The following is a 12,055-nucleotide window of genomic DNA, read 5'->3' as shown; positions in this document are numbered from 1 at the left end:
GCTGCCTCTCTCACCTGCTCCCATCAAGGCAGCATGAATGCTGTGTTTACTTTGGCAAGAGTAAAAGCAGGTGATTGAATTGGCCTAAAACACAGGAGGTGGAGCCAATAGGAGGGGGGCAGGGAAGCTAAGAGGAAAAATCTTTCCTGGACTGGGAAGGAGGAAGATATTGGGAACGTCACTGCATAGGCGGAAGGCTGAGAGACCTGAAGACTGACTCCCACCATGTGCACAGACAGTACAGCCTGGCCAGGAGCAGGATCAACACCCCCACGTGCCAGCCAGAGTGCCACAGACCTTCCCCTGAGAGAGAGGGGAGCTCAGCCTCCATGGCCCTGCCAGCCCCTGACCTCACGGCCACAGCTCCCAACAAGGTAGCCAATCAGTGCCAGTTCTGCCTGTGATTTTGTGCTATGGCCCTGGGAACTAGACCAAGACCTGCCCATTTCACTCCACAGATATCAGGAGGGACTGAGCAAAGATTGGAATGAAACTGACTACCTGCATTCTGGTGCCAGGGGACCCCATCCTTATCTTATTTGCTTGGCCCAGGGGCCCTGAGGTCAGCCCACACCCCAGGTGCCATGCCTGCTCACACATTAGAAGTTGCAAGTCAGCTGTTCCTTTCGGAACTGGGAAAAAACCCAGATGCTTTAGTCTGACAGTGCCCCCCGCCCCATCCTGCCAGGTTTTGCTGTAGTACTATGCACCAGTAGAGCCCAGCCCTGCAGTGATAAAGCAATTAGCTAATGGCCAGGATGTTGCAGAGACATGGACAAAGAGAAGGATGGCAGCTCTCAAGCTGACAGGAGCAGCCCCTTATCCTGAACTCAACACACTTGCTTGGTACCCACAGCCTTCCCTGTCATCCTAGAGTATCCCTGCCTTTTAAATCCAATCCTAGCACCTCAAATCCAGCAGGGAAGAGAAGGTGTGATATGGCTCACCTTTCCCCTGGGGCTGAGCATCCAGCTCCCTACTCCATCCAGTGCCTGATACCCTCCCACTCAATGGCAGCCTGTACCTATTGGGTTCCAGGAAGTGGGTGGACGGAACCGCCCATTGCTAACCGATCCGCCCCAGCCTAAGGGGAGTATCTACAGGACCTCAGAACCCCACTGATTCTGGGGGACAACTAATAAAAGAACAGGGACAGGAGTGCGGTCAGAGGGTCATAAGAAGGGAGCCTGACGGGGACACCGAGCAGAGAACCCCAGACAGCACCCACTGCTCCTCAAAGACATCATGGGGAATGACAGCCTGTATCTATTGGGTTTCTGGGAGGTGGGCGGGCAGGAACGGGTGGTCACCCGCTCCTGCCTGGAAGGGTTTAAAACTTGGGCTGATTGGGGAAGTAGCCACAGCTGACCCTTATAAGAGGGCAGTGGCCCAGGGAGCAGTCAGTCTCTCTGCCTTCAGAGAGAGGGAGGAGCCTGGTTGCTGGGAAGCTCAGGGTCCCTGGAGTGACACAGGACTGGGGAAAGACCAGAGGGGTGGGGGAGCTCCAGGGTGGCAACCCCCTGGACTGCAGGGCCTTATCCAAAGCTCTATAGAGGCAGCAGGTCCAGACCCAATCTTGCCTATGAGTGGCTGACACTGCAGTCTGCCCTAGGGCATGGGGGCTAGGTTGGTGACTGGCAGTAGCTTATGACTGAGGTGAGGGGGCAGCACCCGAGATATCGGGGCACCAAAATCCAGGGAGGCACATAGGTGCTAAGCAGCAGTGGGATACTAGCCTGCAGAGGGTGCTCCAGAGGCTGGAGAGCTAACCCCCTGAGATGACCAGCAGGGAGTGCTGAGGGGTGAGTCCCACCCACACTGTTACGCAGCCTAAGAAGCTCACTCGTTCCCCTTGTGCCCATCCTTTGTGCCCTTGTGATTGGTTAAGAGCAACCAGAATCAAATGCAGGCCTGTGCAGTTGCTGCAAAACATCTGGGGTCTGAGTGGACAGAGTAACGAACCCACGCCCTACACCAACCATGTGAACTGGGGCATGGCCCTGTGAAAATCCCCTCTGAGCAGTGGGTGAAGAACAGGTGCTACTTCTGGACTGAGCTCCCCTGGGAGGGATGTCCGGGTCTGGCCTGACCCACAGCTCCTTTCCCGGGCAGGTCTTCTTGGGGAGTGGGTGGCAGTTGCAGGCAGAGGAAAGCTCACCAGCTTAGCACTCAGTGGTATGGAATCACCTCTCGGCTGTGTCCCCAGGGAGGGGGGTGAGTTTCCATGTAGACCCTGCTCTAGTTGGGGTCAGCTGGGGAGCTCGGGGCTGGGCTATGATCTACCATGCACAAGGAACGCTTCAGGCCAAGGCTTCCTGGAGAGAAGGACTAGCTCCCCTTGTAATTTCAGCATTCCAAGGAGCCCCTCGCCAACCCAGCGCAGTGCAGACTAGCTCCCTCTTCCTTTGAACCCAGCACAGCTCCCCCTAGCAAGCACTGGTTCCTAGAGCACACCTAGGGGATCTGAGAAAGGCCCCCTGGCATGGGACTCAGGAGAATCGCAGCCCAAGGGAACCTCCTCTTACCGCTGGCCCTGCTAGCGAGAGGAGGAAGAAACAGCAAGATAATTTGGTTTGTTTGGTTTTAACAACAATAATAATCCCTCTTTCCTGCCCTGGACAGCCTGTGCCCCAGGGCATCTGGGGAATCAGCTGCCTGACACCCCCAAACACAGGGCTCCATCAGCTCCACTGCTACACAAAGACTGGTCCCTGCAAACTCAGCGAGTGGGCTCTGATAGACACAGCAATGCATCTCCTTCATGCGCTGTGTCTGCCACAGCAGCCTGGTCCCTGGCGGCTGCTCCCATTGGGGGTGGGTGGGTGAGGGGCAGCCCTGCGCTGGTACGGCCCAGCGCAGCACTCCCTCTCCCTCCCAGTACTCCCATCAGCCCTGGGGAGGGAGCCCTGTGGACAGGTGCTGGTTGGAGAGGTCCTGCTAGGATGGCACACAAGTGGGAGCTAACAGAGCTGCATGGAGGAAGCAATGGCAGTCTCAAGCCCCCTTGCAACCTGCATCCCCCCAATCCAGTGGGCTCATTCTTTCTTCCCAAAAAACTTCTTAAAGACAGATTTGTTCTTGTGGCGAGAGGGGGCGCCTTCCCGTGGGCTCCCCGGCCTGGCCACGAAGGAGTGACAGCGAGCCCTGGGCATCGCCACCGCCTGCTCCCCGATGTACAGTGTGATGGAGTAGCTGCTCCCAGCCTCCAGGGGCTCCTTGGGCACCGACACTGGCGTGATCTTCTGGTAAGTGGCTGAAAGAGATGAAGCATTGGGCAAGCTGCAGCTTCCCATGGAAACACCACCACCACTGAACTATCAGGGGGCCTGGGATATGGGGCCTTTCCCCGCCAAGCCCCAGCTCCTGTCTGGCCCCTGATCAGAGGGATGATCTGGCTCGCCAGGTGGGAGGTGTCATAACCCATTCCCTCACAGGACGTATGAGAGCTTTGACTAGCAGGGCACCAGCTCCAATCTGGTCCCACATATAGGGGACTGTCTGGATAAGGGACACTGGGGAATGGGATACAAGTACAGGGACTTCCTATCCACTTTATTTTGGGGGCAACCTCCCCAGTGCCCAGAACAGAGACCCCTCTCTATTCTAGACATGTCACTGTGAAGAGAAGGGTGTTGGCGCCATCACATGGTGGCCTTTGGCAATTAAATTCAGACCTTGACAAGCAAAGTCTGAACTTCCTGGGGAAAGACATCTTAGGGCTGGGTGGGCAAGTGTGAAGTTCAGCTGAAAGCCTGTGAAGCTGTGCTTAGTCCCACAAGCCCAGGCGGAAGCCTACCTGGGAAGCTCAGACTCTTTACAGCTTGAATGGCTCTTCTAAAACCTGTGTATAGGCCATACACTCTCCATGCCCATCCTCACCCCCAATTGGGGTCAACCAAGCATGACTCACAACCCCAACCTTTGAGATGAAGCCCTTGCGGACTGGCTCTATGATAGGAACACAAAGAGGCCTGGATCTCAGCCCCCTTCCCATCACCTCTGACTAGCGAACCATTTATATGTAGCAGCCTGCTACAGCCAGCCAATCAGGAGCCAGAAGCCTACTAAGGCCGGTCAACCAGGATTCTGTACCATCATTCATGCCAGGATCTCCAAGCTCTTTACAAGCACAGCCCTTCTGGAAGCGGGGTTAGGATTACAGAGGGGGAGACTGAGGTGCAGAGTCCTCCCTGGACAAAGGGCCAGAGCCAGGAACAGAGCCTTGACCCATGGGCTCCCAGTCCCCTGCTCCTGCCACTAACTCAGTCTCCCCACGCTGCATACCTGAGGTGAACGAGTGGGACCTCCTCTTGTGTGTCACCAGCACATCCTCCTCCTCCTGGTAACTGTTATCCTGGGATCTTGGAGACACAGAAGGCAACCACTGGCACTGCCTGTGCCCTGTTGTGTGGCTGACGGCTTTGTGATTATCTCCTAACGCAGAAAGGGGAAACACAAGGAAAGGAGCTTATATATGTCAGACAGACAAGGGCTTCTAAGCACAGGTTGCTCTAGCACAAACTCACCGCATTACAATGGTGCTGTTGTTACACTGGTGCAACATGGTAAGATGCAAGGTCACAACAGGATGCCACCCTGCCAGTCTCAAAGAGCCTTGAGTCACTTGTACTGTCTGCAGGGGAGGATTAGCCCACCAAACCCAGGATGGTGACAGAAGCAGAAGATGGGACCTTTCGCCTCTGGAAATTGGTACCAATCCAGCCCTGGTCAGCAGTGACCCAGCCTTGTTCCATGGCTGGATTGCACAAGGGGAGCTGGTGGGTTTCAGTGCAGCCACTGGTGGGACAAACATCCTCCTTACAAAATCCCCAGCTCAACGGACAGGGTGAGGCCTGGCACTTGGTGGAGAGACCCCAGTTAAAATCAGGGTGCTGCAAAGAGGGAGAGAGGTGACTCAGTAGGGGGCGCTCTCTCCTCTTGAGTAGCAGTGACCCAGCAGGGGGTGGTGGAGGTGTCTCAAGAGGGTCAGTACTGAGCCCAGTGCTCTGAAGGGGGTGTGTGCTGCAGGGAGGTGTTGTGTGTAGCTCAACAGGGGGCACTCTGTCCTCTGACCTCAGCATCCCAGCGCAGTGCTAGGAGCAGCAGTACTCCAAGTGGGATCATCTTCCAGAGGAGGTGGTTTGGCCAGGGCACTCTGCACAGGAGCTGGGATGGGGGTAAGGTGTGGGGAGGTTAACCCAGGTGTCCTGCCCAAACTCCAGTGTGGGCGAGTTCATGGTGCCTCTCCAGCTGGAGAGAGGATTCTGAGGACATTAGTGTCTCCCACTGAGCTTGGCTCCCTCCCACCATGCAATGGCTGGTGTCTCTCGTACGTGCTTCGTACCAGCTCTTAGACTGTGCAGGAAGGCCCTGCTGGCGGAAGGACTCAGGACATGATGCTGGAACCTGTAGCTCGGGTGGGGGTTATTATGGAGCCACCTACCCAGGCATGAGCAGAGTAGTGAGAGGGGCACTGCCCTGCTACAGGGAGCAAGCGAGACTGAGCTGGGCACCTGAGAAGAGGCCCCAATAGGCTGGGGTGCTGGGAAGTCACCACACTCACCCACCTGCTTGTGAGGCTGCTGAATCCAGTGTGTCCTCCCGAGTCCCATAAGGCAGCTGCAGCCTGGCACTTGATCTGGGCAGCAGTGTGATCTCTTGGTTCTTGGCTGTAACAGGCTGGTGATGTCCCAGCAGGTGGGAAGAGCTGGAGCTTCCAGGCCCAGAGATCTTGCTGGGTCTGGGTACGAAAGGGAGTGGCAGAGAGACAGATTTAGAGAGCCTGGCTCACCTGCAGAGAAGGTCGGCTCACCTCAGGCAATCTGAACCACAGACAATTCAAACCAGCTTGGGCAGGACCCCTACCTGGGGGCTCTGAGTGGGGGAGGCATCTAATGCAGGCCACAGCCTAGCTTACCTGAAGCTTTTTTACAGCCCAGGAAGCTGGGTAACACAGCATGCTAATGGGGTTGGGAGGTGATACTAAACTGGGAGGAGCTGCAAACCCCAGTGAAGATGGGGCAATATCCAAAGGGACGTGGAGAGGTTAGAGACATGGGCAGGTAATGGAAGGAGATTTGGCCTGGGCAGCGCAGTTAATTCATTGGGTCGGTACAGCACCCTTCAGCTACACTGCAGGGCCCTGGCATGAGTGGCTCTGAATGCCAAGCATTAGCCATCACCTGCTCACTGATTAGATGGAGTTTCCCAGCACTCACCCCATAGCAGAGCTGGTTCCTTCAGCAGGCTGCGTGAGTGCCTGGAAATAATCCACTTCAGGGAAACCTGTGGGCAAAGCAAATATCTACTGAAAATGTGGAATAGAGTCAGCAACAAGAGTCCCGAAATTCACAGATGGTAGGGCCTGTCTCATGCCATGTTGGGCTGAACCACCTGGGGCCAATGCCAGAGAGGTGTTGAGAGTCATGGGTGCTCGGCATGGCTCACGATTTGCCCTTCTGTGCTCAGTGTCAGGTCAACAGCAGAGGTTCCCATCTAGGGGAATGGGTCACGGAGGCTGCCTTGGGCAGCCTCAGATGGCCTGGCACCTGGGATGGGTAAGAGCAGTGCCTGTCTGCAGTGCCTGTCTGCCACGTTAGGGGTTGGCTCCTCTTGCCCTGGGGTCTCAATGATTCTCTCTCTCACCTGGCTGGGATTTCGTCACAGTGCCTGAGTCGTCTGCCCGGGCATAGACCTTGTTTAATGGTCATGCCCATAGGAGCGCCTCAACCTCATGGGATCTCACTAGTTTTATGGCAGGGGGACTCAGCTGGCATCAGTGGAGTCACTCCTGATTTACACCGGAGCACGTAAGGTCACAAATCAAGCCTAACCCTGAAACTTAGGAGAAGGGGAGAAATGTAGACCTCTGACTTCTCCTGCACCAGAAAGTTCAGGAAGGACTATCCGCTTGTGGTGAGAGCAAAGCAATGAAAGCACAGAATGAAGCTTCCTACACAGTTCATCCAGTGCCCCTCAGTCCTGGCTGCTGTTCCAGCCCTGGGTCCCCTCACACGGCTCTGCCGCTGCCCCTCACCCCTGACCTGCAGCCCCCACACACCCCCTGCCGCTATCCCAGCCCTGGGCTCCCCACACACAGCTCTGCCCGTGCCCCTCACCCTGACCTGCAGCTCCCCTGCTATCCCAGCCCTGCACTCCCCCCACACAGCTCTACTCATGCCCCTCACTGATCCATCCCTGCATTGCCTCCTGCTCTGCCAGTGGTTGGAGTGTTCCTCACCTGAATTCTGCTGCAGTTTGGAGACCCACTGGTTCATGAGCAGCTGCGATGGAGCTTTCAAGAGATACTCAGAGCCGTCCCGCAGCCTGGGAGGAAAATAGCAAGTCAGCAAAAAGATGACATGAGGTGCAAATTCCTACCCCGCCCCTCTCCAACCCCATCAGCCTAGGAGCCAAAGGGAAAGAGAGTGGAATTACAGTAGAACCTCCTATTAACTCCCTCTGGGCTACAGGCTCCAGGGGAAAGGAACCATGCTTCAGTGATTAGGGCTTGGTTCCCAATGCTCAGGGGCTGGCATTTCATCGGAGCTGACTGCTTACCATTATCTGGCTATGTGTGTGGTCAATGAAGGGCATTCATCACAGCACTATGAGGATGCCAGCAGGAGGCACTGTACTTATGGGACTGCCCACCCTTCCTGAAGCTCTGTGGAATTGACTGGTTGGGGTTACTCACTGTAGCCTGAAGCAGTTGGTCTTTTTGGTATACTCAGTTTCCTGGGTGCACTGTGCTCCCGAGAGGTTCAGGGGCAGGGCCACCACGGAGCTCTGCAGCACAAGGGACAGCAAAGAAGACAGTGAGGCCTCTGAAGCTTGGAGGGTCTTTTCCCCATGCCTAGCAGGATTCCCTTGTGCGTGTGACTCATAACTAACTAGCGTCCATCCTGCTCCGTGGTCGCCACCACACCTAGGATCTGCCACAAGGGGTAACAGCCAGGACAAAGCTGTTCCCGCCCAGCAGGCCGCGTGTGGGAGGTGTTCACAAAAGGCAAGGCTGGTGAGCAGCAACGTTGTGCTATGGTCTAGAGACTGTGGGTATCAAGGGGGGTGGAAGTGCTCTGTAAGTGGGTGACTGTGAGGAGCAGAGAGCTGGAGATAGGGGAGACGGGGGCAGCTGGCAGCACCTCACAGGTGTGAAAGGTGAGTGAATCCCTGTGTGTGCCGTTCAGTGGGTCTCTAGCATCATCAGCTAAGGGAATGTTTTGTGCTTGTATCCCCTCCCCCTGGATGCAGTGCCAGAATCACCCAGAGACTGCAAAACCAAGGCCAACTCTCCGGCTCACAGCAACCCAGCACTTAGGAGGAGGACCCCAAGCACCAACCCCCAACCACCTAATGGCCTGCAGGAGGCTGGCAGCAGCAGAGGATCATGCAGGTTCCTGGGATAGCGGGGACACTTGCATGGGTGAGAGTCTTGTCCTGCCCCTTCAAATACAACCAGACTCCCCCCAGCCAAAGGCCCAGGCACAGGCAGACAGGCTGGAGAGCAAGAGACCATGGTTCTCCTCTCAGCTCCAGCCGTCTTTCTAGAGATCCTTGCTCCCCCTGCTTGCCTCGCCAGCCCCATCGACCTCAGCCATATGTGCTGTCTGGGAGGTGAGGGATTCATTCCCCCAGCTGGCTCAGCCCTGCTATCTGCAGCCTCCTGCCACTGATGATGATTTGCTCCTCAAAGCACTTGCATGCATTCATTAATGAAGCTGTGCAACCTCTGACAGCTGTTCCAGTGCTGGTCTGCAATCCGAGGAGGAAACTGAGGCATAAAGAAGGGACTTGCCCAAGGTCACACAGTAAATAAGTGGCAAATTCAGGAGTTCTGAGTCCCCCACTTCTTCAACCACTGCCACTTTCCTTCCCCCACCTAGAGCCAAGAACAGAACCCAGGAGTCCTGGCCTCCATTCTTCCTGCTCTCACCAGTGGACACTACTCTGTCCTCACTGTCAGTCTCACATCCCCACCCTGCATCTCCCTGGGAGGGGCCCAGCTGCACACCACACCTTGAGAGTGTCCTTCCTGTCCTGGTAGAAGCACAGTGTCTGCCTCATCAGCACTGCATGGAACAGGTTCCAGGTGCGACAGGTTGCCTAAGAGATCAGAAGCAGAGGCCAAAGGTGAAGCGAGTGAGGCCTGGCTGGGTCAGCATTGAAGCTCTTCTCTTGTCCAGGGAGAGTGCCAGGCTGCTATGCTGCTCCTGCTCTGATGAGTTAGCAGGAAAGTGGTGCATCTTGGTGCTTTCTAGTGACAGGGCCATTAAACAGTAGTGGCAGCTCAAGGGATCTCTGTGGCACTGCCAAATAGGTCAGGAATCTGGAGAGGTACAAATGTGCCAGCTCCTGGGATTCTTCTTCCCTGCCAGCACCCTTCTCCTCCAGCTGCAGCACTGAAACATGCCAGCTGATGCTCCAGGATCTCCGAGAGCATATAACTAACACTGCAGACTGTGGGAGCAGCAGGATGGGGCCCCAGGCTGGCTAAAAGATGCAAACCTGGGTTACTTAATTTGGGAAAGACACCAACACACAAGCAGGACAAATCACAGCTTGTCCTTGTCTGCAGTTAGCACAGGCACAGTTACGCTGATTGCTTCCCCCTGCCAATGGCTGAATCAGGGTTGCTCTCAAGTGCAGACAAGGGGATAGAGACAGCGTAAACACCAAGTGTGTGTCTAGGGCTGATTTCCTTTGACACAGAGTTTAAGTAAGTCCAGGGCTCATGTTCTGGGGAGTTAAAATCATTTATCATCCTCAAAAAGCCCTCGGGTCCCTGCAGGCCCAGTGTTCACAGGGCTAAGCCCGCAGACAGCAGGGAGACTCAGTGCCTGCCAGTCCCTACACAGCCACTACGCTGCAGAAAACAGTCCTGGCCGAGCTTGCTTTGGTGCAGCTCCCTCCCAGAGATCCTGCAAACACACGTTTGGGTGCTGTTAACGCAGCAGACCTAGGGCCAGATTCACAGCTAGCATAAATCAATGTAGAGTTCTGCTGACTTCAATGGAACTGTGTTGATTCACAGCAGCTGAGGATCCGGCCCATTGACTTCAGTGAAGCTGCACCCATTTACAAGAGCTAAAGATCTGGCCCTTGATGTCCAAGCACTAATTCCTCCCTGTTTGTGGCATGTCACTGGGCATGTTGTAGATTGACTCCAATGTGATACCATTGCTTGGCAGGGGGGCCTGAGTGGGGTTGTACAATCTTAGAAGCTGCTATAAATGACTGGTATCCTGAGGAATATCAAGCTGCTAGCTCCATGCTGTGGATGCTGACCAGGGTCAATTTCGTTTAGGGAATGTTTAATAACAGCTCAGCAACTGCTTAGATCCTATAATCAAAGCCATGCACTGAAGTGTTACACAACTGCAGTCCTGATTAAGGACCGGCTTCCCCTGATTAGAAAGAAGGTAAGTACCACTGGTGAGAAGTGCTCTGGGTAGCTTGGGAGATCAAATCACCAGCTCCACAGCTTGGAAGCAGCTGGAGAAATGCTCAAGGAGCTGTTTAGATGGGCAGAATTTCCCCTTTGGGGGTTTTATACATTTTATCTTCAAAACAGGAGCCAAGATTTTCAACAATGGGGACCTCCCATTAGGTCCTTGCGTGCACAGCCAGGCTGCTTTGCCAGGAGTGCCGTGCACCCCACACCTTGCAGTGAAGACAATGGATGGCTGGATATTAGGAAACACTATTTCACTAGGAGTGTGGTGAAGCACTGGAATGGGTTACCTAGGGAGGTGGTGGAATCTCCATCCTTAGAGGTTTTTAAGGCCTGGCCTGACAAAGCCCTGGCTGGGATGATTTAGTTGGGAATTGGTCCTGCTTTGAGCAGGGGTTGGACTAGATGACCTCCTGAGGTCCCTTCCAGCCCTGATATTCTATGACGTTGCTGGGTGACAGCACCTTCGAGAACCGGGCCACTGACTTGCGTGGCTAGGTATGTACTTGGGAGCCTAATGGGACCCATTTCTGGCAGTGTCTCTAACATAGTGGGTGTGTGATTAGAGACTGATAAGGTTAAAGAAGCAAAATGCAGTCATGTAGCTCAGGGCCCACAGAGAAGGCTGGGCAGCTCCTACTGTACCTTTCTGCCTCCCGTCTGCAACATGTGTTTCCTTTCCAGCGTCCCTTCCATCATCTGAAACTCCACTTTACTGGGGGGCGTCTGCAAGGAGACAGGCAATGAGCAAAGCAGCCCCAGCACCACTGGGCTGTTGGGTGTGCAGTTCCCTGCAGCCAGCAATCCAGGGGGTCCCAGACCCAGCCAGGAGCATAACCTGAAGCCTGCAATGGCAAATGGGTCGTTTGGGGTCAAAGTCTCTGTCAGAGGGATTATAACAGGGCCATGTGTGTCCTGATGGGGACAAATGCTGCCCTTCCGGACCTAGTGGGCAGGATCAATGCTGCGCAGATTCAGGGGTGACAGTGCGGTGCTGTGCAATGGGACCTTCTTGGGATCCTGTATCCCTGACCCATTAACTACAAGGTTCTTCCAACCCCATCGATGGCCTCTGGGATCAGAAGACAGCAGTGAATTGCAAAGCAGGGAATCACAGCACAGAGACCATCTTCCTCACATTGGCCTGGATTTGCAGTAAGCCCTGTGCATACAATTCTGTCCTGATAGGGTTATAAATCCACCTTGCTGCAGAAATCACCAGGACTAGAACCCAGCCCTTCAGTTCCAAAACACAGTCCTCTTTCACTCAAGCTACAGGAGAACTCCTATGGCTGGCACTCATACACCTGTCATCCTTCTGGTGCATCAAGTCATTACAGGGCAAGACTGCGCCCTTGTACACAGGCTCAAAGCCAAGTACCTGCCTCGCCATAGCTTCACACTGTGCACACGCCTGCAGTAAGCACATGTGCAGAGCAGACATGCATTTGTGCATGCCATCTGTGATCTGCCATTTAGACCAATGGTTCTCAGCCAGTGGTATGTGTACCCCGGAGGCACATAGAGATCTTCCTGGGCAGGGGCAGCTCTAGGTATTTTGCTGCCCCAAGAATGGCAGGCAGGCTGCCTTCAGTGGCTTGC

At 54.9% G+C, this 12,055-nt stretch overlaps 2 protein-coding genes across 2 annotated transcripts in view; one reads left to right on the top strand and one right to left on the bottom strand.

The window, feature by feature from the left end:
• The window catches only part of NFKBIE (NFKB inhibitor epsilon), a 216,876-nt gene that overhangs the window by 126,487 nt on the left and 78,334 nt on the right, over positions 1 to 12,055 (top strand). The gene's annotated exons all lie outside the window — the stretch shown is intronic.
• LOC116819042 (uncharacterized) overlaps positions 2,582 to 12,055 on the bottom strand; it is a 52,450-nt gene continuing 42,976 nt past the window's right edge. The window contains exons 26-33 of the mRNA XM_032770397.2: positions 11,099 to 11,179; positions 9,019 to 9,105; positions 7,697 to 7,788; positions 7,241 to 7,326; positions 6,219 to 6,285; positions 5,568 to 5,740; positions 4,285 to 4,434; positions 2,582 to 3,253 (exon numbers count right to left, since the gene is read on the bottom strand). Coding sequence (XP_032626288.1) covers positions 3,036 to 3,253; positions 4,285 to 4,434; positions 5,568 to 5,740; positions 6,219 to 6,285; positions 7,241 to 7,326; positions 7,697 to 7,788; positions 9,019 to 9,105; positions 11,099 to 11,179 — 954 coding nt within the window. The 3' untranslated portion in view covers positions 2,582 to 3,035. The remainder of the gene's footprint in view (positions 3,254 to 4,284; positions 4,435 to 5,567; positions 5,741 to 6,218; positions 6,286 to 7,240; positions 7,327 to 7,696; positions 7,789 to 9,018; positions 9,106 to 11,098; positions 11,180 to 12,055) is intronic.

The sequence above is a fragment of the Chelonoidis abingdonii genome, chromosome 3, assembly GCF_003597395.2.
Source record: "Chelonoidis abingdonii isolate Lonesome George chromosome 3, CheloAbing_2.0, whole genome shotgun sequence".
Taxonomy (NCBI): domain Eukaryota; kingdom Metazoa; phylum Chordata; order Testudines; family Testudinidae; genus Chelonoidis; species Chelonoidis abingdonii.
This window is presented reverse-complemented; position numbering and strand designations above follow the sequence as displayed.